This window comes from Thunnus albacares, chromosome 20 (genome assembly GCF_914725855.1).
Source record: "Thunnus albacares chromosome 20, fThuAlb1.1, whole genome shotgun sequence".
Taxonomy (NCBI): domain Eukaryota; kingdom Metazoa; phylum Chordata; class Actinopteri; order Scombriformes; family Scombridae; genus Thunnus; species Thunnus albacares.
This window is the reverse complement of record NC_058125.1, coordinates 10,240,360-10,267,363: the sequence shown is the minus strand read 5'-3', so window position 1 is coordinate 10,267,363 and position 27,004 is coordinate 10,240,360. Positions and strand designations below refer to the sequence as shown.

The window sequence follows — 27,004 nt, the reverse complement described above, 5'->3', positions numbered from 1 at the left end:
ACATGGGCATAACACTGATGACCTGGCAGGGAGCAGGTGGGAAAGGGCTGGTATAAATACTTAGGGGGGTTACTGAGGGAATGAAGAACAGGTGAGCAGGTGGATATGGGAGTCAGGTGACTGGGACAGGTGGGATTGTGTGAGGGCACCTGGTGGTCAGGTGGTGAATGGCAGGAACTGGAGAGTCCGTTAGTAATTCAGTGGTCTGGGGAAGCAGGAATGTGGCTGAAGGGTGGGATAGGGGGGCAGAATCGGCAAAACAAACAGGATTAAAGTAGCCGCAACCACATCCTGCTTTAATAGTTTTTGGGAATCTCAGGATTCATTTCAGCACATAAGAAAAAAAAGGGGAAGTTATAACTGATCTATTATAACTATCATAACTATTATAACTTAATGACTAAATAATAATTAACCAACACTGCAGACACTGAGTCAGTGATGTGTACAGTCTGTCGCCCTCTTATCTACTACTTACAGATTCAGCATTGATCCTCAGTGGTCAGCTCCTGTGAACTATGATTTTATGATTTTATTTTATTTTTCTCACAACTTTTTATTTGCCTTTTTAACAGAGCTTGCAGGGTGGGAATTATTTGATATAATGATTGCTTTCCATTTTTATTTTTCTAAAAAAACTTACTTGATACAAAACTTCTCATCTTTTAAAATTCCTTAAATGCTCAAATCAATTGGCCTTGTCTAGAATTATTTCAAGAATACTATCTATCATTTAATCACTTCTTATTGTTGTACATGGGTATTATCATATTGTTATTTTAAGGATTTTGCAAAAGAGCACACATGCATTAAATGTAGATTAATCTGGAATAATAGCATGTGTGTGCATGCAATAATGAAGCACATTAAATCTGTCCAACAGTGCTCACATGTCATCTTATATCCTACAGTGCTACACACACACACACACAAACACACAGCAGCATCCATGTTCAATGGCGTGCAACTGCCTGTTTGTGAAGATTGGATGTTCTGGGCTATCACAGCCTCTCCACACTTCACAGACTTCCATTAAAGGAAAAGCCAAATTCAATTATTGTGCTGGAGACTGCAGGAAAACTACATTGTCAGAGCACACACAAAGACACACACACACACACACACACACACACACACACACACACACACACACACACACACACACACACACACACACACACACACACATACACACACGAAAAAATAAAGCAGCAGTTAACATTCTTTGTGGACAGTTTTATTGTCTCTGGGTACACGCAACTTTGAACCCAATCCCAATTAATCTTCAGGCACCTGCTGCCCCTTCTCTCAAACTTTTATTAGTTTTTGAGCTGCTGGCACTGTAGAACAGAATATGAATATTGCAATATTTCTCTTCTCATCATCAAAGGTATAAAATTATTTTTGGCATTGACATACTTTAATACACTTTACATATATTATACTGTTGATTTTCTTAAATGACACTGTCATGTCCAGGCATCTTCAGCCACAAGTGTTGGTGTGTGAAAAGTTTCTCACCTCAGCAACTTTGATTTACACACCCACCACTGCTGTATCACTTGATCACAGTGCACCATCCATTTCTATCAGCCCTGATAGGAAGTAAACTGTCAATAAGTAGCCAGTCCACTCTGGGTGGTTCACATGTTGTACATGTGCCTCATGTTTCCAGAGACATAGGCCAGTGTGTTTACAAGAGCACTGGAGAATTTGAGATATCTGTTATCTCCTCTGTTAGATATCTGCTATTTAATTGATGGAGGCAGATCTCAGCACAGAGGGTCGTCTGCAGGACAGTGTTGTGTGATTTTAATCCGGCGATCCAAAGCTGAACCCATTGTGACCCTGAACTACTCATATAATAGTTATCCCTGTCTCATTGTGAGGTGATAATGACTCCTTCTGCCTTGACCTGTCAAAGACCAGTCAATGAATCAGTTGCGATGAAGCTGAGGGCGTAGTTTCAATCTGTGTTTTTTAAAGACATCACATTAATAGTCACCATTTCTCTGCTAACGCGCTTATTTTAGATGTTGCATCACATTCTAGACTTTACTGGCTCAAGTTAGCTTTAGCATGCAGTGTGTTGTAATGAAACATGATAGGCTCTAGGTTCAACCTTGCATAAGTTTTCTAGGTTCAACTACCTCAAAAGTAAAATGTCAGCATTATAATTACATCTTTATCTGGTCCAAAGAGAAGGTCTTATCGGCAGCAATGCCATTTGTTCCACCATCAAAGCTGCATTCTGTTTTAACACGAGATTTCGGGCCTTTTTGAACGATAATGATGGAATGTTTATGTTGGACATAATAAAGCAATTAAGTATTAATTTACTGCAGTCATAGGATCAATCAAGGTTAATAGATACTTGACTATCACCAACCACTGTAAATCAATGTGCCAATATCAGTAGACTAAGATTAGGAATGACTTGGGATATGTGAGCTATGAATTGACTGTCAATTGCGCATATCAGATTTTATTTTTAAAGTTGAAAAAAGAAATATGATCCATTCATGAGTCAGATTTTTAAGAATAGTATTTTCTCAGTTATTTACGTCATCAAGATTTCACACTCAATGAATCAGTCTGAATGGCCTCATTGAGTAATTTACAGACACACTTCCTAAATTTTATTTTAGTGCTCAATAGCTAAATTTCTTTTCAGCTCGCTGTCAATGTTTTCAAACTCAACAAAGTTCACACTTGAGATGAAAATATTAACAGCTAGCTGGAAGGAAACATTTGGATTTTGAGGTACTGTTGTCATTTTAAAAAACAGAGCAAACTTATAACTCATTTCAGTCCAGGGGAGATTCAATGTGCTTCACATAAAATCTGTATATGCAGTATTTTTACATGTACACATGCAAAACAATCTGCAACCCAAGTACGAGTGATCATCTAATATGAATATTAATCACATTTGAATTAATCTGAACTCAAATCTAAAAAAACCAAACTGAATTTTTAATTTATTTAACATCATTGAGAATATATATAAATATTTGTTCCTAGTGCTATTTTTATGTAGTATTATGTAAGGAAAAATGTCACTGAAGGTTACAAAAATAGCCAAGAAGAAAGAAACTGGGCACACATTTTTTGTGCACTCACAGTGGTTTATTTATTTTTTTATTCTTGTTCAAAGTGTAACCAAGTCCAGTAATCTGACCAACAAGCCACCAGTCAGGGTCCAGGGTCACGTGAATGATTAGCTGGTTGGTAGCGACAGAAGCAGCTGATGGATTTTAACAGCGTGTGAGGCTGGCAAAACATAAAAGGGATTAGAATATAAATGTGACAGAAAGTCAGTTAATCTTTGAATAGATTTGTATCCTTTAAAGTCAAGAACATTGCTTTGTTTGTGCTTGGCCAGCGACATCTGGGGATAGACCCTCTCTGTGCATGAATACAGTATTTGTTGTAATTAATGACACCTGTAGGACTAATGAGATAAACCAAGTCGCATAGTTACATGCTCTGGACTAAAGCAACATACATTTAAAGCTGCTGTAATCAATATTTTTATATTTAAAATGGATCAAATGACTAATGTGTCGCTCATAGTTATGAACCCACAGAGAATCATCATTCAACTCTGCCTCTACTGAGGATTTTACTGTCTTTCAACGAATCATTTCGATTTTACTGCCTGCAGCTTTACTTCTTTTGGATCACTCTCACTGCTGTCATGGCAGTTGTTTCCTGCTGTAGTAGGCAGCTGTTTTCACCAAAAAAGCCTCCAAATCCAACTGTAAGCTTGCACAAAATGGCAGTCAGTCAAAGTTAGTGACTAACTGGTGAAGCTGGAGGGGAATATTTAACAGCTAAAGAGCCAGATATTTCCCAAAGGAGTTGGTAGAGAGCAAAACAGCGCTAGAATGAAAGTGAATATTGGACTTTTGCTAACATGTTTGCCATATCAACTTAAAAGTGGGTAGTATGTCAGAGTTTGTGTGTCAGCTTGTTTCTGCAGCCACCGAATTGGCCAAAGAATTTTATTCATGCAGATTTGAGCATGCTAAAAATGTCATTTGTGTTTTGCTCTAAACGCTGTATCTGGCAATGTGCTTTGTAATTAATGTACTGTGTACTGTAACCTCATTCAAACTGCTCTCTCAGAGGATTCCAGTAGGATGAGATGTGTGCATCAACTCAATCTGGGATTAAGAGCAACTTGTTTACTCTGTAATTATGTTAAGAATTTACACACATGTTTCTAATTCCTTTAAGTGGAGGAAATGAACAGCTCTTTGAAATATCCCGCCCCCTTATTTTAAGCATACTGGAGCACTAATCTGAATGTTAGACAGTGACTGATATACAGTAAAATGTGCTTTGTATTGACAGTTGCTGTGCAACAGCATAGTGCTCATTACAGGCTACAGTATAGTAGGACTCTTTGGATTTTTACTATAAACATGCCAAGAATGGGGACAGCTTGAAAATCCCTCCACTGTTTGACAGCTGCAAACATCTTCATTCCTAAAAAAGACCTGTCAACTGTGTCAGCACAATAATGACATCCCTTTTAAAATAAATTTTTCAGGGGCTCGTGCAGACTTTTGATCACTAATGGGGCACTTACAGTTACAGTAAGTGCTGACCATATGAGAAAATACACTGGTTCCATTTGAGATGATTTGATATAATTTTTCTAACCTCAATTAGAGAGAGAGCTGTGCTGTAGGTGAGCCCCTTTCACAGTTCTGTGCCTCTTTCTCACTTTTTCTGCTAATCTCTCACAGCCCTTTCAATGTTCTGCCTTCAATCTGGTTACCCCCGCTCCCATTTCATTCCCCTATCCCTTCTCTCTTTCATTTCCCCTCTCTTTATAACTCCCCCTCCCTCTGTTGTCACTAAGCTGAAGGAGGGAACTGAGAGCAAAGTATGTGGAGTCCCTCCCAGACACTCCAGTGCTGGTTACTGAGGAGCTGCCACAGGCAAGCAGACAAGCAGGCAGGCAGGCACATTGCACTGGTGTGTCATATCTCATCTCTCATCTCCTACAGTTATAGAAACTTGGATCTGATCAGAGATATTGACAGCCATCCAAATCCTGGCAAGCTGGTAAACACAAGGGAGGGAGAAAAGATAGGAGTAAGGAGGGGAACTGGGGGGGGGTGAGGGGAATATGTCCAGTGCTGTAAAGTGGTGAGAGGGAAGGCTGCAGAGAAGTGTGGGCTGGGTTAAACTGCCACTTAAAAAGAAGCTCGCTTTAGCTTCTGTACATTTCACCAGCAGCCAGGCTGGGAGGCAAAGAAGGGAGCAGTGAAAGAGTGGATGAGACAACAGCTCAAGGGAGAAGGTGTACTCTCACTTGACATTGCACTGGACATTGAAACAAGTGTATTTTTAGCCCTTGCTTCCAACTCTTCCACTTTACAGTTTCTCTCCTACACGGTGTCGTTAGTGGGAGCTAGCCATGGGCACCAGTATGGACAGGTCTCTGCGGTCAGTGCTGCTGCTGCTGACAGTCCTGGGACTCTCTGAGGCTCTACAAGAAGGCTGGCTGCCAAAGGAATATGCAAACACCACAGGTGAAGCACAACGCTTCCTTGATGACTACAATCATACTGCTGAAGAGGTGTTATTCAACAGTGTCTCTGCCAGCTGGACCTACAACACCAACCTGACGGACCACAACTCCAAGCTCCAGGTAGGATGACTACTAGAGTCTTGAGCTTAGAGAGTGATATTTTAGCTTACCTTTTTCCTCTGCTGGTATGAAATTGACCTGTTTAGATCAGCTCTTGCCAGCACTGGCACCTTGTCTCCACAAATGCATGCATGGTCAAGGCTTTCTGTTGAGCCGAGCCCTGCTTGACTTGGAGATCTCCCCTATTCATCTCTCTCCAGAATTACATGCTCAGTTTCCTCCCAACGCAGCCAACTCAGCTTGAGTGTTACTGGAAATATAAAACAAATATGAATGCCTGGGGTGCAAACGTCTTCAAGTTTTGAATAAATTTATAGGGGGTCTTGCATGCTATTCTGTTATATTTTTTTTTAACTGTCTGTTTCATGATTTCTTTACTTTACTTTCTGCTTAACAGTTTCTCCAGATGGACGCGCCCACTAGAGGATGCAGTTTAGCAATAGTTTTATGGTCCACCACGGCAATATTTGCTGACAATAAAATGCCTGTCTTTTGCAGCAATTTCAAAATGAGGCTTTTTAGAGGCAAGCTATGAGACATTACATTAACAGCAGATTGCAGGGGTTTTATGGTTTCATCTCACCATATGCCAAAGGAACATTTGCATAAACAGTAAAGATGAGGGAGAAAAGATACCAACATTAAAACAGGAGCAAAGTATAGTCAGCCAGGCAGTTGCAGGAACCAGTGAAACTGCAGAGGTGTGAAAGAGCATTTACTTGCCTTCAGGCACAAGAGTCAACATGCTCATATTCATGGATACGTCCTAACAATGCAGGCTTATCCAGTATTATACAAACTCATGAAAGCAATTTGTCAAATGGAGCCTCTGGGTTTTTTTTTCTTCTGCATGTGCTTGGACAGCTGTCACAACAGGATTTCACTACACTATCCAGGCTTTGGGAACTGCTCTCCTCACACGCTGAACAGGTGTAAATGTGGCCCCCACCACCACCAGTGTCAAAAGGGTCAGGCTGCAGAATATGTTCTGCTCTCCAGAATGTGTTCGGGATGTAAGGTGAAAGATGAGCAGGCTTTTAGTTATGAGCACTTTTTTTTTTTTTGGACAATTCAAAGATGGGATCAAAGTGAATCAGACCACTGAGCCCCATCTGATCTGGCAGCCTAGGGGAGCGTGGCCATTCAGGCTGACAGAGAATAAGAATTGCTTCTATGATTTTTTTAATGATGGTATTCCACTTATCCTGCACTGTGAGTCCAATACATTGAATTTATTGAAAAATAAATGGGCAGAGACTAAATTATAGCACGCACACTCTGCGCATAAAGCAAACACTCACACGCACTCACACACACATTTTCGCCTCAGTCCATGCGGTGAGCATGATTTGGTTTTAGTGCAAATGAGGCTCAGCCTGCCAGGTTAGGCATGTAGTGGATCAAACAGAATGAGGATCGGTCCACAGGCTTCTTATTATGTGGAGTAAAAAACGAAGAGAGTGGTTCTCAATAACTGATGTCCTTTGAATCCTAGAATGAAATACCAACCGCCTTTAAGTAACACAATCAGACCCGGGGCTCAGTTGCTTTCAAAATTCATTGTGTATTGCCAAATTTATGCGCCTTGAATGTGAAATTTGAGAACTAGTGAAGGGTTTCATTCTCAGATGTTATAAATTCATTTTGGAAGCATTTTACTAAACAAAATCTTCCCTCAAAATTCAACTACTTCAGAAGCAAATGACTTCAGACATGTCTTTACTTAAATACTAAATTTAATGTTCTTGAAACTAGCAATCAAAACGTGATCATGGGTATCTTACTTTGGAGAGAGACTCTTACAGTAGTATTGAATTCATGTCTGGTTGTCCTTTGTACACACAGAGGTCACATGTTCATATGGTGAATGAGTGAGAAGATTTGGTAATAGAGCAGGAACTGTAACGCTTTTGCCTTTTTTTAATTTTTTTTTTTTTTTTTACAAATTACAACACACACACACTGTAGCTAATATACTGAGTAAAGCGAAAATGCCGTTTCACCCTTTTTCTTTATGTGTTTCTTTGGCTGAGAATGTGATTATCTGTGTGGATGGGTGTAGGCAAGCTGGAAAAAACAATTGAGAAAAAGACAGAGATTGAGAGGTCAGAATTAATACTTCAAGTCACTGTTACCAGTTTTTCCTCATACAGCCAGTTATTTTAGTGAATGCTGAGGAAAAAGAGGCTTCGATGAAAACATGACTGGAATGAAGTTATCATTACTTTTATCAGGATGTGTGTTGAGCAACTAGGGAGGTGCGAGCACCAACTCATTGCTCTCAGGTTATGTCAACATTAGTGTGTTTCCAAGTGAGACAAAGCTATTGGTAGTCACACAGTAACTCTAACATGACACAAAATATACAGTTACAGCATAGAGTAACAATTTTTTTCAAATAATAAATAAATAAAATGTCAAAGGTGCAGTATATGGTACACATAGTGCTGTAACAATACAGCAGTAGTTCATCATTTTCAATAGGAGCAAATCAATGTGCAACACATACACTATCCATACAGTGTTCCGCAGTAGCCTTGATTCCATCCATTCTTCCCACACCGTCATTATATACCGTGAACATCTATGTCCAGGGTCCCATAAAGAAAAGCTCTTGAGATTCAGATGAGGCCATATATGAGGATGTGTGCTTGAGAGACAAAGGCATTTTGTCAAAATATTATCCTTGAGCTCGGGTTATTTTGCTGTTCTGTCCTTGCTCCTGATAGACAGATGGAGCACTTTATTGATCCCAGAGGAAATATGTGATGGTGCAGCTGTCAGGGAACATATTAAGTCACAGATGAATACATGTTGTAGATATAGGAGTTGAATAACAAATGGGCAGACAGATTAGCATTGCCAACCCTAGAAAATAAGAAAAAAAACATAGTTTGCAGATGTTATTCATACAAGAATAAATAAAATAACATCTCTTAAATGTACTACACACATGGTCTGCATTATATAATGTGTGGTAGTGTGGTGCAACAGTTAATGCAAATCTTCATATTGAAAAGAGGCAAAGTGCTAATACTGATGAAAATCTGGCTGCTAGTAACAGGAAATGTCTGGCGTTTGAATTCCTGTGGGCTGCAGTCATTTATGAGGTCTTTTTGCTTAACTTTTTGCTTTTTGTATAACAACAAACTGATATAATATCAAAGAGCAATGTGGACTTCGCTTGGTCATAAAGACGCGCTTTAAGAGATAAGTAAGCTAAAGGACTGATGCTACATATTCATTATCCACTCTTTGCAGGCCTTTACATTTTAGATATTTACAGTAATCGCAGAAATGAGGAGATATATCAATATATCATTGACATTCATTTCCTCCTCCTCTCGCCTTTAGGTAAAAGCATCCCTTGAAGAGCAGGCCTTCACTGAAGCTTGGGGGAAAAAGGCCAAGCAGGTCTTCTCTCACGAGATTATCAACTCTCTCCCTACCCCTGAAGAAAAGAAGCTGATGGAGAAGATCATGATACTGGGAGCTGCCAACCTGCCGCAGGAAGAAAGAGAAAAGGTTTGTTTCTGTTTAATATTTATAATGAGAAAAATCTAAAGCAGACAGTGTTTTTTATGTGATGTTTTTGTCAAGGTATCAGTGCTGACTTCAAATCTCTGTTTCCTGTCTGCAGTATAACACAATTCTCAGCACCATGGACAATATTTATTCGACAGCCAAGGTCCATCCACAACCAAACATAAGCTGGAGCCTGGAACCTGGTGAGTAAATACTGAATAATTGCTCAGTTTGAGGGTCATAATACATGAATCATGTGATACAGATGTTTTGGAGTTATTTTAAAGAAACAGAGAGACAGAGAGAGAGAGAGATGTTGAAGAACATGAAAGAAGCAACAATTTAGAGGGGAAGTCTAGTAAGAAAAACAGTTGTAATTGGTTCAGATCTTATCAGCTCTTGGAAAACTAACCGGATGGGCAAAGTTACTTTAAAGAGGTCTCCAAAGGAAGTGTTATAGATGTGCTTGTGAGTATTGAGGAAAAGGCTGAAGAAACAGCATGTCAGTAGCTTTTAACTCCGCCAGCATGTTTTGTGAACAATGGCCCTGTGCCCATTTACTGCAGTCTCCATAATGATTTTTGGTTTTATAATCTCACAATGGAACTAATCAAGGATGGAACAGGGTTATTCGAAGTATGATGCACATCCCATCACAAAAACATGTTATACATTATCATTATAATAACAAATAGGCTGTCATCAATCTCGTTTTCCACCAGTGCTATCTTCTGTGACCTTGTGCTTTCACCTTTTCCTTGCCTCCATTTCCTATTTTTGTCATTTTGAAGATAAATTGAAACTAAAGAGTTATCATAACTCAAAGCTAACCACTTGGATAATGTGTCTGTTGTGGCCTTTTCCTGCTGAGAGAGCACAAGGAGCATGATGTCATCCAAACACTGATACATCTGAATTGTTTTTGGAAAAACGTCCAGCTTTTGCTTTTTATGTAATTGTCTTTATGACTTACGGTGTGTTGGATTTTTTCTTTTTTCAGAGCTCACAGAAATCATGGCCAACTCCAGGAGCTATAAAAGGCTGCTGTTCGCCTGGGAGGGCTGGCACAATGCATCAGGTGTACCTCTCAGGGAGCACTACCCCAAGTTTGTGAAGTTTAGCAACAAAGCCTCTCAAGCTGATGGTAAGCACCACCACTTGACCTTTGACTTTAAGAGCACAAGATTCATAGTGCTACAAATGCTTCAGTGGTATGTGGGATAAAGGATTTTTTTTAATAGTTATTTTTCTTTACAGTCTCCTGTGCAAAAAATAAAAATCATCCATCCCATATGCCATACATCAGTTAAAATGGAAACTAATGGGCATGCCAGTATTGTTTTGAATCCCATGTACCTGGCAATTTACTTAAATTGGTCTAAAATTGTTTTAAATGATTTCAAATCATTTTTCACAATTTATTCCTTGCCTTTTCTGAAGTTGTATCTAGTATACTGCAGTGATTATTCATGTTTTTTTACTCACCATTTTTGTGTATGATGTAATTTCTGATGTTGATTGTCATGCAAGCTGAAGACGAATTTCTACTTTTTTTTAAAAAAAAACTTTTTTAAAAATTTGATTTGATAAAATAATTAATTTAATGAGAATGAAGTAATGGGGGAGCAAGGAGAGTAAGAAAGTGAAACAGAAATAAATAACATAAACATTTTGTCCTGTTTAGGATTTAAGGACACTGGAGATGACTGGCGCTCTTGGTATGAGACTGAAAACTTTGAGAACGTCATAGAGGACCTTTTTAAGACAATTCAGCCCCTCTACCTCAACCTACATGCCTTTGTGCGTCGCCAGCTCTACAACCAGTACGGTCCCAAGTACATCAACCTTAAAGGACCTATCCCTGCTCACCTGCTAGGTACAACAGAACATTTTTATGTTGCTAAAATACTTTGCATTGCACTGCTTAGCAAGACATGTGAACATATGCTGCACAACATAACTTTTAAAAAGCGTAGAAGATCAAACTTGCATTCAGACACAGCATAGAAAGGTGTGTGTGAAATTCTGAGTGTTTATCTTATTACTATAAATAAACGTGCTGCATAAACAAACAATTCCTACAATGCCTGTGAGCGGAGTATCCCATAACAAGTTGCTGTTGCTTAAGTGTTTTCCTCCTCACTCTCAGGAAATATGTGGGCCCAGACCTGGAACAATATATATGGTATGATGATCCCATTTCCTGACAAACCCAACCTGGATGTGACTGCTGAAATGGTCAACCAAGTAAGTGTGGGGGTGGGAGGAAGCTTTTGTGCTACTCAAATGGATTGTAGGGGGAAAATGAATGAATGAATGACGATGATGAGATGAAATGATAAATCTCACAAATCCAACTCTTATCATAGTTTTGTAAAATAGCACTGATATTGTTTCCTTTCCCCAGGGCTATAATGCCACACACATGTTTCGTGTTGCTGAGAATTTCTTCACCTCTCTGGGTTTGGAGAAGATGCCTGATGAGTTCTGGGCTGAGTCCATGTTGGAGAAACCTGACAATCGAGAGGTGGTGTGCCATGCTTCTGCTTGGGACTTTTACAACCGCAAAGACTTCAGGTAAAATTAATTAGTTTAATTACAAGTGAACCATTTAGTGAGTTATAGTTATACTTCATTCATTGTTAACTTACAAGCTGAAAACAGATGAAGGAGATATTATGATTATTGTGCACTATACAGTGAAGTTGGTGGGCAGTAATACTGCATGTTTTCCTTTGTTTCGAATCTACTGCAGTTCACATGATTTCAAATGACACAATGATGTTAAAGGATAGGTCCACAATTTTTCAAGTCTGTCTTAAAACAATAGTCAGGTGCCCATATGAATAGTGTTAATCAAGTAAAGTGGATATCTTCTACATTTACAGTTACATTTAGTTTTTAGTATGGAATTCCTACTTTGTGTTTCTTTGGACAATGTTTCCCTGGTCAGCTGCAGTGAAAGTATAGCAACAAAAAGAGGGAATTTGGTACTAAATAAACTGTAACTTAAAAGATATCCATTTGATTTGACTAATTTGGATGGCTGAAGCTTCATATTAGCTTCAAATATAAATACATTTTTGTATGGAGTGGGGAGAGTGGCTTTTGTCCTCCATCACTTAAATTGTAAGCACATAAGGTAGGAATCTCTTAGTGGCCAGTATAAACAGGGGGAATGATTACAGCAAGAAAATCCTGTTTCAATGTTCATTTGGGTACTTGAATATTGTTTTAAAACAGGCTTGATAAATTGTGAACCTATCCTTTAAAATGATGACATTTTAAGGGTGGAGATCTTCACAACCATAGCATGAACAGTGTGGACTTTTATTGGATGTGGACCCTCAAATCAAAGTGGAAAGTCATAACTTATAAGTCATATGTGCTGGAGTACAGAGCCAACAAAAGTCCTAATTCTTATGGACTACAAACCTTTAGGAGTATATCTTTGCTATTCAGTTTATATACTGATTGCTAATCTTGTTGATAAAACTTGATAATACAAAATCATCGATCAACTATATGGATGTTTCTCTCTCTTCAGGATCAAGCAGTGCACCACAGTGACAATGGAGCAGCTCTTCACTGTACACCATGAGATGGGGCACATCCAGTATTACCTGCAGTACAAGGACCAGCCTGTGGGCTTTCGTCGTGGAGCCAACCCCGGTTTTCATGAGGCAATTGGAGATGTTTTGTCTCTCTCCGTTTCCACACCTAAACATCTGAAAGCCATTGGACTGCTGGAATCTGTGACCTCTGACTATGGTAAAGAGACAAAATAAAACAAATCCAAGCCACTAAAATGGATGAATGATCTTATTCTTAACCAAAGGTTGCAAAACTAAATGCTGCATTGTGTTTCTCTAGAAACTGATATCAACTACCTGTTAAAGATGGCTCTGGAGAAGATAGCCTTCCTTCCCTTTGGCTACCTTATTGACCAGTGGAGATGGGGTGTCTTCAGTGGACGCACCCCTCCAGATCGGTACAACTCAGAGTGGTGGTATCTCAGGTAAGCTTTTGTGCAAAGGCTTAATATAGGCTACTTGGAAGATTTTGGAAATACGCTTCTTTACTTTCTTGCAGAGAGTTAAATGAGAAAATTGGTACCACTCTTACGTTTGTACATTAAATATGAAGCTACAGCCAGCTTAGCTTAGTGCAAAGACTGGAAATGAGAGGAGATAGCTGGTCTGGCTCTGTCCAAAGGTAACAACTCCTACCAGCACCTCTAAAATTCTAAAACTCACCGAGTTAAGTTATATCTTACATGAAAGCAAAGTTATATCAGTTTAATCTGTGCAAAAAACAATTTGTAAAAAAGACACATTGTGGTTTTACAGGGGGTTATGTGCCAGACTATTTCTTGGCTGGATGCAGTAACTTGCCAGGGTTGAGGTTGCCAGGCAACCAGTGGAGACTTCAGGAAGTTGCTGCCTTTGGACTGAACAAGGCTAACTATATCCCCCTCTTTCCAGTCTACGTGCTAAGCTAAGATAACCGGCTAGTCACGGTATCAATCTTCTCATCTAACTCTCGGCAAGAAAGTGAATATACTTATTTACCAAAATGTAGAACTATTACGTTAAGACATGGAAATTACCTTCAAACAGGGGTAGTGGAGTTAGCATTAGTATGTCATTTGAATCTTCAAAGCCCTGGTTCCCAACATTACTAGTGTTTTTGTATAAAATCACTAATTTCAGTCTCATGTTTCTGTTTATTTCAGTCATGTTGCACGAATGTAATACAAGTTTCAGTATTATATTTGTGTAATGTTATATTTTGCTGAAGGGCTTCAGTCATGTTCTTTTTGAGAGTTGTGATGATAGAGCAGATCATCTGCTTAATTACTAATAGTGTCAACAGGAGTGCATCATTAGCTGCACCCAGTAGTGACTCACTACTGTCAAGCTGAGGTAGGAAGGATAAAACTGTTCTGTAGTAAATGACATTCTGTAAAAGTTGGTGCATTCGTAGCTGTGTGTGTGTGTGTGTGTGTGTGTGTGTGTGTGTGTGTGTGTGTGTGTGTGTGTAATCACAGGAAACTGTGATTGTCAGCAGTAACAGAATTTCTACGTCAGTGTTCTTTATGTTTTGAAAGTATGGTGTCAGCCTAGCACACCTTACGGTAACCTGAGATGGTACGTTTCAGTTAGGTGCAGCTGAGAAGGTAAAAGGCCAGTCACTGGTCTATTGAAGGGAGTAGATGGCAGCTTGCTGTGAGGCTGCAGATTTTATTTGTTAATTTGCTTTGAGTTATTTTGTTGAATTTCCCGGACTTCATTTTTGCCCCTGTTTCCTAATGAATACCACTTTCTGTGCACATACTCCGGCCTGCCAACCTGTTTTTTTGCAACATCTCTTTAAAGGTTTCCAGTGCCCAAATAATAGTGCCCTTTATACGGGATGGTGGCAATACACCCCCCCTTACACAAATCACAGCCCAAACAGATTAAGTGGAGCTGCTCTGTAGTAACAGTAGAAGACTGTGGTTGTACTTGCTGGCATTCAGACTAGTGTGTGTCTAAAGTGAGGTGTTGCTTGAAGAAATCAGTATAGGCTGGATAGCTTTCCAGAACTCATGTCTTAGTTATATAACCCATGCCAGTGTGTTCTAAATCCATGTGTTCCTTCTTTCTTCTTAAAGGACAAAATATCAAGGCATCTGCCCACCCACCAGGCGTACAGAGGAGCACTTTGATCCTGGAGCAAAATACCACATTCCTGGAAACACACCATACATCAGGTAGCATCCTGTTCCAACTACGCCACTATGTAACAGACGTGATAGTCAGACAGGTTGGACTATCGATACTTTCATGACATGTATTTAGTATCTGAGATGTCTGATTAACGCTATACTCACCCAAATGTGTCACAGAGTGCTTTAAAGAATGAAAACCAAAGATTTAACAGCTTTAAAGTTTAAAATTCCATAAAATGGAGCCTTTTTAGTGCCCATGCATGATAAGTGTAAGTGTGTGTGTGTCAGGATGTTTGTGTATGTGCCTGTACATACATATGAGGGTACCGGGGAAATAAGTGAATAGAGTGAATGAAAATGCAAGAATGGCTGGTGAGCTGGGAGTTAAAGTATTGTGTGCTGTAATCTGCACAGAATTACTGGCACTTGAGTGCGGTTTTAAACAATACGGTAACCTTACAATAGCTGGAAGCTGGTTGCAGAGGCAGTGGGCTTTATAAGAAAAGACTTAGATCCCAGCTGGTTTCTTTCATGAGGTGGGGAATGACAGATAGTTAAAAGTACAATTAAACAGAAATTTTGTGTAGATAATACGCTGACAGAATTCGTATTATCTCAACTTTACAGTCATTTTTAATATTTTTAGTCAGTATATGGAAGTGTGAAAGATTAAGTCTTTACCAAAAAGTAGATGATGTAAGACTCTCTTTAAACTAATTTTGTCCACTTACTTGTAATAACCTTTAATCGTCATCCTCTTTGTGTGTAGCTTGCTGACTGACTTCTTCTTTCTTTTTTTTCCTTTTTTTTTTTTTTACTTTTAACTGAATTTTTACTTAATTGTGTTGAAGAGTTTGAAAAGTAGTAGCATAAATGTGTTGCACACTTGCACAAGAGATGACAAAGCAATCCTTTCCCCTGCAGGTATTTCGTCAGCTTCATCCTGCAGTTCCAGTTTCATGAAAAACTATGCCAAGCAGCCAACCACAAGGGTCCCTTGCACACATGTGACATCTACAGCTCTCCAGAAGCAGGGGCCATTTTAAAGTATGTGATCTTACCGGGCCTCCACTATTCATTACAGAAAGCTTGAGATAGATGAGATATATTACATTTTTATTCTTCCTCCTCCAGGACAGTTCTTCAGGCAGGCTCCTCCAAACCTTGGCCTGTTGTGCTCCAGGAGGCTTTAGGCACCAACAAGATGGATGCTGGTTCACTGATGAGATACTTTGACCCCATTATTAAGTGGCTGGAAAAACAAAATGTAAATGAGACAATGGGATGGCCTGATTTCGACTGGGTGCCACCCGTCCCCGAAGGCTACCCAGAGGATATTGGTAAGAGTGAATTTTGAGCACACCAAAGAGCACTGGTTAAAGTTACATGTGAGAAAGTGAGGGTGGGCTAAAAAATGTTTTTTTTCTCTAAGATGTAACAAAGAAATGGTTACTGTACAGGATGGGTGATATGTGATGCAGCCTGTTTATTTTGCCTTGGTAAAATGTTTTGCAATAGCAAGTCACATCCAAGATTTTTTCTACATGCCAACAAACAGAGAAGTTTTCTTTCCTATTGAAGAAAATGCCTAAAAATAATAAAAGTGTTTGCACATTCTAATCATAATTCACACATCATATTTTTGCTAAAATGTGGTAGTATTTTTCACTTCTTAGTTACAAGGATCTTTATTCACAGTACACATCCTGCATTTCAGCTGACCTATCCAACCTGTCCTTGTTTCAACAGACAAGAAAACAGATGAGCTTGAGGCAAAGAAACTTCTGGATGAGTACAACAGCACAGCTGAGGTAGTGTGGAACGCATACACGGAGGCCTCCTGGACCTACAACACTGATATCAATGAAGACAATAAGCAGGCGATGGTGAGACCCTTGGACTGACCGACTCCACAGTGATCACTATAACATTGTTCAGGCATCTACACTGGCATTTGACATTCATCACTCAGATATGACTTCTGATTTTGTGCACATAGTCAGGGAATCAATAAAATGATTGCTTAATCAAAAAATGTAAAAACTGAAAAATTAAAGATTATTCATTATCCTTCCCTAGCTTGCGAAGAACTTGGAGATGTCGGCCCACACCCTGAAGTATGGACAGAAGGCCCGTCAGTACGACACCACTGACTTCCAGGACGCCTCGGTCAAACGCATCATTAAAAAACTCAGCGACATTGAGAGGGCCGCACTGCCCTCAACACAACTGGAAGAGGTGTGGAGGAAATAGTTTTAGTTTTACAAATATTTATTCAAGACAGAGCTGCTCTGGAGGCAGATGTAGATAAATCACTGTAAAAAAATTCCCATCTTTTATTTCAAGGCAATATTGGAAGGAAAACTAGACACTATAAAAACAAACCATCAACTGCAGCACGGATTAAGAGCATTAAGCTTCGCTAACACCACTAATGTTAGCATGCAAGAAACAGTGGACATATGATACCTTATTTGGACACAAAAACTCAGTACTAGATGTTTGCAATGTATGCAAAATCAGCACTCATATGCAACTGTTTTAATAAATATAGTACAGGGGGAAGAAAAGTGAATTGAAACTCTAAACACATGTCAAACTGATGATCCCCAAAGCTTTGATCATAGAGCATGACAAACTTTTGCACCACTCAGTAAACACATAGTAACAGTCTGGGCTGTCTTAGCTTACAACAAACTTTTTTTTAAATTTTCCCCACAGTTTCTGTGCAAAACCATCAACCACCATATTAAAATCCAATGCTGTGACCAGATCATTAAATGCAAATAGCTCATTATGTAGTCTGAGGGAGGTTTAATTGAGATATTGTGTGTGTCACCTTCACTAGCTAATTCGCCTTTATTGATCAGATAAAACTCAACTCATATAGTCTGACGCTAATTAAATAAGCTCACATTAGCCTGCAGACTTTGGAGGGTCATTGATGCTATTATGTATATTTCTCTTATTTATATTTTGCTTCTCTTTCTTTGCAGTCAACTTTAGCTGTTGCTTGGCAACTTGTGCTCTGATGATTACAAAAAAAAAAAAAGAGTTCCTTTGGTGCTGCCCTTTGAGATTTTAGTGTTACATAAAGTTCAATATGAATATAATGGAAAGGCCACATTTTAAAAAGTTACATTGTTGTCCTGAGGTGGACAAATACTATGGGTATGTTTTTGACCTGGTTTTTCTATTTAGGAGGAGCACCTTAGCAAGAGCACACACACTGTGAACTTGTTTGCTTGTGTGCTTGTGTTTTATGCTTTTTGCAAACTGTAGTGTTATAGTGAAGGGTAAGGCTCTTTTTGGACCAGATATGTGAACTCCAGGAGCTTAAGTGTGTGATATCATGCGATGCAGTTCATTAAATGTCAAACAAGTATCAGCCAACTCAAGGATGGTGCACTCAATAACAAGTAGCCATGTGATTTAACTGTAGCGATTATGAATATGTAAATTAAATATTATTCAATGATTCTCATATTTACTTAGAGTTACTAGTTTCACATGATCATGGCCTCTCCCCTCCACCCGTGCACTGCTGGCAAAGCTGGCATATTTATTTATCCAAATACAAAAACAAGATAATTGTGAATGTTTTCATTGGGGTCTAATAATTGGTGGATGCCGTTACCTTTTCAGTACAACACTCTGCTGTCCAACATGGAGACCAAGTACAGTGTGGCTCAGGTCTGCAGAGATGATGGGAGGTGCCATCCACTGGATCCAGGTAAGACTATGGAATACATGCAGATCCTAATATAAAGAGTTGGACTCTTGTGATGTCCACCATTCAAAACATGTGACACTTACTGAAATGAAATTAATTATTAAAGTCAAGGTGGCACATGAAGTAATGTATGAGGATTGCTTAATACTTACCAAGTGATTTTGAGATCTAAGATTGTAAGCATTTCACAGAAAAAGCTTGAAATCAGAAAGAAGACATCATGGACACTGTGCTTCATACGGTAGTGCAGTGTGAGTAAAGTTAGTGTAATAAAAGAACGTGTTGTGTTTCAGATCTTCAGAAAATCATGGCGGAGTCCAGGGATTATGATGAATTGCTGTTTGCCTGGAAAGGATGGCGAGATGCTGCTGGCAAAGTACTCCGCCAGGATTACAAAAGATATGTTGAACTGGCCAACAAAGCTGCTACACTCAATGGTATGACCTGAAGGAGTCATTTTACATCCACCTTGAGATTTTCCCTGATCTGTCTCGCTTGAAAAAGGCAGATGAAAAAAAGGAAAATCTTGAGCATACTTAGCTGAGCTTCTGACCTTATGTTGAAAATTGTTGGCTTCACCTTGCACACTTTTATTCACTGTATAAGGTATATTTGCCTCAAAAGCAGCATTACTCAGAAGACATGTTTGTATAAAACTACAATACAATCACGTGGTATTATAAACTCATTACAAATTTTGAAAAATACTCATCACTGATCTCTGTGTTTGCTGCTTCTGTCTGTAGGTCACAGTGACAATGGGGCTTTCTGGCGCTCTCTGTATGAAACACCTACTTTTGAGCAAGACCTTGAGAGTCTGTGGAAGGAGCTGGAACCGCTCTATCTGAACGTACACGCCTATGTACGCAGGGCTCTGTACAATGAGTATGGTCCCAAGAACATCAACCTAAAGGGACCCATTCCTGCTCATTTGCTGGGTAAGTAAGTGCAACAAGGAGGAACTTAAAGCAGATTTTTTAACTGGATTTCATAAAGCAACAATATTTGGGGCTCTACACGGCATTCAGAAATGTTGTTTTGACTGTACAAGGCTTTCAGGAGTTGAAGATAAGGTCACTGGACAAAACCACATTTCAGTCAATATTTCACTATGGAATCCAAAGGATTCTAACACTATAGCCATAACTCTCCTTTTATGTGGGAGCATACCCCATTAATATTCTGTCGTTGGCTGCATATGCATTTGGATTTAGGCAGGATTTAATTTTCTTTCAGAGGCATCAAGCGTGAGATTGTGTGTGACACTTCCACACGGTTAGGGATTGGACTGACTCACAGTCACAAATCCCACTTAGTTAAACACTGGCACAGCAGAGAATGTACCCCATAAATACTTAGAAATGTGAAATATGAATGCTGTCTTCTGTTCTTTTCAGGCAACATGTGGGCACAGACATGGTCTGGCATAATGGATTTGGTCATGCCCTACCCACATGCCACTCAAGTCGATGCCACGCCAGCTATGGTTGCACAGGTGAATGAACACATGGACCAGCTGTTGCATAATGATCACCGCTGCACACATGAATACACTAAAGACACACACTAACACACACACATACACACACACAATCATGCATTCCCCCACCACTTGCCTTGTAGCTTTAGAGGTCTGGAATCAATTTGTTTCAGTGAAAATGAGACTTGGATGCAGGCCAAGGTGGAGGATCAAGCAGAGTGAGGATAAACAAGATTAACAGGATTACAATTGCACTAAATAAAAGCAGTAAAAAGCAACAGACATCCATAACTGACATGAAGTGTACGTAATACATGAATATAGTGTATACATGATTTTGAGGGGAGCAAGTGTGTTACTGCCTACGGTATCCTTTTGTTACCATAATTTGTTCACCCTTTGTGCAACCATCTATTTTGTAGCTGTTGATTTTTCCAAATGTTGAATATATTATTGTCTGACAAAACTGTTTATATGTACTCCGCATATGACATCCACATCTGCAATGATGCTCTTTTTTCCCATTCAGGGCTGGACTCCCACGAGAATGTTCCAAGAATCGGACAAATTTTTCACCTCCCTGGGTCTAATGCCAATGCCAGAAGAGTTTTGGAACAAATCTATGCTGTGGAAGCCCACTGACGGACGCCAAGTGGTGTGCCACGCCTCTGCATGGGACTTCTATAACAGAAAAGACTTCAGGTTAAACTTAATCTCATTTTCATTGGGATGTTTATACAGCAGTAGAAAAAAGGACAGAGATAAGACATACAGAACATAACACAGCTGTCTCAAGCAAGTACATACAAAACACAAAGAAAAAGGGAAAGAGAAAAGAAAAAAGAGGCAAATTAATTAATTGTTAAAAAAGGGGGCCGAATGTAAAAAATCAAAAGTAGGGGTTTTCTAGTAAGACTGAGCATGAGTAGACTGCAGGGCCGTAAGTGGAGGAAAGAAAAGAAAGAAATGTTATTCCCATTTTGTCATTACATAACAAACACTGTTGTGGAGAAAAACAAAAAATAATGAGGCACCCAATGTCAACTTCTAAGTTTTAAACTCTTCTGTAATTCATTTAATTTATATGGTGCAAAGTACTGGAAGGCAGTCTTCCCAAGTTCAGTAATTACTCACGGGCTATTAAGAGTTAGCTAGTCTTGGGATCTGGTCTGATGAGCAGTAGTTTTTAAATTTGAGAAGACATGTGATATACTGAGGCAGCTTTAGTAGGAAACAAAAATGATAGTGTTCTGATCAGCGTGCCTTTTCATATGCTACACAGTGATGAGTACAATATTAATCTCTGCATCAAGTTGTTTTAAACGGAAATGAGCAGCATTACAGGATATCTCACACATGATGGTTTCTGTCCTCAAAAGAGAAACATACTTTATTCTGATATGAGGCAGAAAATGTTATCTTTAGTTTCTGCAAAAGTTGTTCCACATGAGGTTTAAAAATCAGACTGCTGTCTAACCAACTTCTCAGATATATAGTAGATTGAACTACTTTTATTTCAATACCATTCAGTATATGGAAGCCACGAAGATGTAAAATAGAATGATGGGTTCTTCTTTGAAATCTCCTCTGTTAAAATTGCCGTAATTATTGCCTTATTTGTGTCTCCAGGATCAAGCAGTGCACCGTTGTGACTATGGATGATCTGATCACGGTGCACCATGAGATGGGCCATGTCCAGTACTTCCTGCAGTATAAAGACCAGCCTGTGTCCTTCCGCGATGGAGCCAACCCTGGCTTCCATGAGGCCATTGGCGATGTTCTCGCCCTGTCTGTGTCCACTCCCAAACATCTGAAGAGCATTGGCCTCCTGGACAAAGTTGAGAGCGACAAAGGTGAGTGACCAATCATGGTGGGCAGATACTTTTGTCTTGGTGTGGTTGAGAAAATCCTACATGTACTATGATGCTATAACAGTTCATGATTTTGACGTTTTTGATCCCACCTCTAGAGAGTGATATCAACTTTCTAATGAGCATGGCACTTGACAAGATTGCCTTTCTACCTTTTGGCTACCTGATGGACCAGTGGAGATGGAAGGTATTTGATGGACGCATCCCATCGACTGAGTACAACAAAGAGTGGTGGAACCTCAGGTAAAGGTCCATCTTCAAAGTTTACTATTTAGTGAAATGCAAATTAATGATTAAATTGAGGTAAGTTCATGAGTAAGCGTTTGATTAATTGTGCGATAAAAATGTTGCATTTGTAAATGATTTGCTTAAATAACAATTTAGTAAAGATTATTCTTTTCCTTTGCGTTGCAGAATGAAGTACCAGGGATTGTGTCCACCTGTAAGCCGTACCGAGGATGACTTCGACCCAGGTGCGAAGTTCCACATCCCTGCTAATGTGCCCTACGTGAGGTAAATTTTCCTGATTAAGCAAAACAAACAGAACACCTGATAACTGAGCACAGAGAAGTTAATAACTGCTTCAACACACTCCAATCAGCTATAGATAGATAAGATAAATGTGTGGACATAAGCTGTAAAAGATAATGTGCTCTAAGTCACATGGCTAAAAAAACAATCAATCATGTGACAGTACCTGTTTGTTTTTGTGTTCTACTGGGATTCTCTGGTTTCTGCTGACATTAAAGCACTGTGATGACAACAGATATTAAATTATCCTCCATCAGGTACTTTGTCAGCTTCATCATCCAGTTTCAGTTCCACAAGGCTCTGTGTGACGCCGCCGGGCATAAGGGGCCCCTACATACCTGCGATATCTACAAATCTAAAGAAGCTGGGAAGCTGCTGGGGTTAGTGCACACTACATACACCTACACTCAGGTGTAACAACCCACAGACAACTTTGTCAAAGAATGATGTACAACCACTGTTAAAAATAGCCTGTCCATATCCGATTTATGATATAAAAACTTAAGAGTCTCAGGTCTCCTAACATATACACATGCATACTAGAAATTATTTTTTTGCTTACATAAAAAAGGCATGATTTTTTGGTAACTATGTTACGTTATACCATACATTTAAGTATTTGTCAGTGTAGGCAGCTGGTAAGAACATGCCTTACGTCATGTGTGTAATCATCTCTAGAACACACTCTTGCTGCTGATCCTCGTCTCTCTGACCTCCTCTCTGACGTATGTTGTTTGCAGTGATGTGATGAAGCAGGGCTTTAGCAAGCCCTGGCCCGAGGCTTTGACCATGATAACCGGCGCGCCCAAAATGAGTGCTCAGCCACTCATGCAGTATTTCCAACCCCTCATTCAATGGCTGGAGGCAGAGAATGACAGGAACAACGATGTTCGCGGGTGGCCTGAATATGACTGGAAACCTTCAACAAGTATGTCTAACACTTTCATGCATTCACATATTTTGAAACCCAAGTACAGGCACATTCATGCAGGAAAGCATATTCTGTGGAAATTTGGACTTGTCCACAGAAAATTCTATGAAAAAGCCAAGCCTTTATTGAACTCCTTCCCAGAAGAAAAGGCACAATGTATTCACACAGAGGCTTTATTTTTTATTTTTTTTGTCCTCTGCTGTGGTCTACAGTGAAATCACTCTCCTGCCCTCCTTGTTTTACTCATGAGATCATGATGATAGGGTGTGTACAGATTAGATTTGATGAGATTCTTAGCAGCAGAGGGAAAAAGAGAGCTTGGGGGAGATCATGGGGAAAAGAGAACACAGCCGTTGTTTGAAAGATCAAGTGAGAAATGCAGAATTTAGATGCAAAAATGAACACCTACGTGTGGCAAGAATATAAAGGAAGTAAAATGGAAGCAAGTTACCCTGCCTTTGAAGATTTGGATTATTATTATGTGGCATTAATATAACAACAGTTTCACTGAAACAAAGCACCCAAAACCAGGTCCAGACAGTTACCTCTGTAATTTTTACACTTCTAATGAATGAAGAGTACAGAGGTCATTGTGTCATTGTGTGTCCTCTGTCCTCCTGGTTGCTTTGCAAATAGGAGGCAGATTTAATTTGTCAAAAAGTGGGGGTGGGATGCAGAGGCCAGACTGTAAAACTAAGTAAATAAAATAATAATAATAATAAAAAACATTATTTTACAAAATCTTCCATTTGATGTTTTACAGCCACATGCTGAATTTTATTTCCTATCTACTGCTATTTAATTTTCATTCAGTCTTACAAGTGCAAGACATAAAATCTCAAAAATACAAACAAACACAACTACATACAATACATTGAAACAAGAAAAACTTTTAAAAAATGCAGATGTAACACTCATTACTTGCAGGTGTCCCCAAAAAAAGGAAAGGGTCTAAAAAAAAACAGCTTCCCTTTGTGGAGAATCTGGAGCCTGCAAAATGTGAATGAGTGAGGTAGTCCAACATGTTACTTACTCAGTACTTTCTGTTTGTAGTTCCAGTATCTACTAAAGTGGACTTCCTGGGTATGAGTGTGGACAGCTCGGCTGCCTTAGCTGGCCAGTGGGTCCTGTTGGTCATTGGCCTGGTCCTATTAGTGGCCACCATCCTATTGGCCTACAAGTACAGGAAGTCAAGAAAGCCTGAGAAGTCCTTATCGACGATGGAGCTCAAGCAGAAAGACTAGTCATCAGTGACACTGTACTAACCTCAATGTGAACATCAGTGTTTTTGTGTACTGTACAGTATACATCTTAAATTAGCTTTTCTTTTTGGTCTGCCTCCCTATCTAATCTTGTATATTTATTGTATACTCTTGGAGTCCAATTTTTTTTTTTTATTTGCCTATGCAAAAGAACATTACAATTTTGTAATTTATTTGTAATATTTTAATGTTTAGGGAGGAAATGTTTTAAAATGAATGTTTGTAAAGTTATTGATTGTGTAAACATTTTTGAATATTTGATTTTCTTTTTGTTGAATCTGCATTTCTACAATAAAGAAGCTAAATATGTATTATGTGTATTATGTGTGATATGTAAGTGAGATATCATTGGAAAACACAAAATAATTCCTGGCAGTGAATTAAAACTGGAAAGGTTGTTCAAAACAATTTAATTACATTGAAACTGCACAGTTAAAAAAAACAACACCACCACAGAGAACAGAATTTGTGCATTGGTTCATCAGCCCTTCCCTCTTTACTCAGAGAGTCAATGGAGCCTCTGTAACGACCACAGATCTCAGTTTCACAACAGAATACCTGTGGGCTCTCAGGTAACACTTTGCCCCATCAGAGACTGTCTTCTTTTGGTCCAGTCCATTTTCAGTGCTGCAGGTAGACCTCAATGGGGGCCACAGTGGCTTGGAAACAATCCAAGTGTCAGCTCACTGTTGCGTACAAAAATACAAAACTCAGGGACAGTGAAACAACAAAGGCCAATGACATATGCATTCATTCATATAGTCAATTTGTAACTTACATAATTTGTAGCGTCATAACTTGTCACTATGTACAATTTATGGTGTAACTATCTACGCTGGAGTTACAACATTATGAACTCTCCAGTCAGGTACAATATAAGGTATTACTGAATCCAGTGTTGTGACTCCCTGTACGTGATCGTTTTAAAATATCCAAATAGGTCCTATAATAACGCAAGGCAGTGTAATAAATAGTGATTAAGTGTACTCCCATGATCTCATCAACATGTATATAGACTGTAAGTCTACATACAAACAAGAAGCTTTTGCTTTTTAACTTGTTGCAAGATTGTTTGACAATGGACCGTAGCAGTGGAATCTCATGGGGGCAAGTAAAACATAAAACTCATTCTTCCACAGTACTCAAGGAATTTCTCTCTGTACCACACTAGTACACTCTGTATTTATTCCCTGAAACTAGGGAAATAATGTTTTCATGTAGCTTTAAGAGTACTATTATCATGTTCTGGATATGAGGTCAGTTCCACAACCACGACTGCAATTGAGATGCTAGTCTACTTGATGCTTGCCAAACACTGACATGGACATTCACACACAATAAAGACGCTTGTTCACTCATAACACAGTGGATGCTGGTCAACATATTTTAAGTGCAGTTTGAAAATGATCTCCAGAATGACTGATGTAGATTTAAGACCCATACATAGCCTACAACCACTGACCACAAAATGATGATTGGGGACAGAGCAGGGAAAGACTTATACAATCACAGAGAAAATCAATAGACTCATTCCTCTGATTAGAGAGCAAACAGACATGGTAGAAATAAACATGATGAATGACCAGGAACTGTGCACAGAGGATTCAGAAAGAAATGAAAACACCAAATTCAGTACATAAAAACCTTAATCAAAACAACTAATGACAAACAAGTTACTCTTGAATGCAACCCCGATTCAATTTACAGCACTGCATTCAATAAAAATACATAACAAATTACAATCTCTGAAACAAAAATGTTCAGTATATTGCACTGAAAAAGTTGATGAAATCTACTAGAAATGTACAAACAGTTATGTTTCAAATAGAATGCACTCTCCACAGTTGGTCCATGCACTGAGGAATCCATGTGGCTTGACGAAGCCCAATGTTCTTTGGCCCGTGTCAAAACAGTGTGACGGTGAGTGGTTCAGGGTTCCAAGTTAAGGCCTCAGTAGTAGTAATGCTGCATCTCTGTCCAGTTGGTGATCCAGTACTTTTTCTGCGGCTCCTCAGGCTGAAAACCCAGATTGAACTGATAGCGCTCAGCCTTGCGAATTTTCACCCCCTGGTGCTTTGGCATTATCCGGTAGTAGATGGCTCGCTTGAAGAATCCAAGCTATAGAGTTAAGAGAGGGAGAGGGGGGACATTAAAGAGGATACACTTTAGCCGCGGAGAGCTGGGATTAGTGGCGGACTGAGAAAAACATTTAGGATTCAGAGGCTGGGGAAAGTCAAGTTAGGGAAAAGAGAGACCCACAATATCCCACTGAGTAAGATGGAAAAGAAAG

General features: G+C 39.2%; 2 protein-coding genes across 2 annotated transcripts in view; one reads left to right on the top strand and one right to left on the bottom strand.

Moving 5' to 3' along the window:
• The first annotated feature begins 4,943 nt into the window (after positions 1-4,943).
• ace (angiotensin I converting enzyme (peptidyl-dipeptidase A) 1) lies at positions 4,944-26,280 on the top strand. Its single transcript, XM_044337555.1, has 25 exons — positions 4,944-5,668; positions 9,023-9,193; positions 9,309-9,396; positions 10,194-10,337; positions 10,878-11,069; positions 11,343-11,440; positions 11,601-11,770; positions 12,741-12,964; positions 13,067-13,211; positions 14,850-14,948; positions 15,831-15,953; positions 16,041-16,246; positions 16,656-16,792; positions 16,986-17,144; positions 18,552-18,639; positions 18,933-19,076; positions 19,386-19,577; positions 20,037-20,134; positions 20,649-20,821; positions 21,749-21,972; positions 22,089-22,233; positions 22,405-22,503; positions 22,779-22,901; positions 23,262-23,449; positions 24,506-26,280. Exons 1-25 carry the CDS (start codon positions 5,435-5,437, stop codon positions 24,694-24,696), a joined length of 3,855 nt encoding a protein of 1,284 aa, XP_044193490.1. The 5' UTR covers positions 4,944-5,434; the 3' UTR covers positions 24,697-26,280.
• Positions 25,108-27,004, bottom strand: part of itga3b (integrin, alpha 3b) — a 32,367-nt gene continuing 30,470 nt past the window's right edge. The window contains exon 26 of the mRNA XM_044337556.1: positions 25,108-26,832. The gene's annotated coding sequence lies outside the window, so the exon portion shown is untranslated. The remainder of the gene's footprint in view (positions 26,833-27,004) is intronic.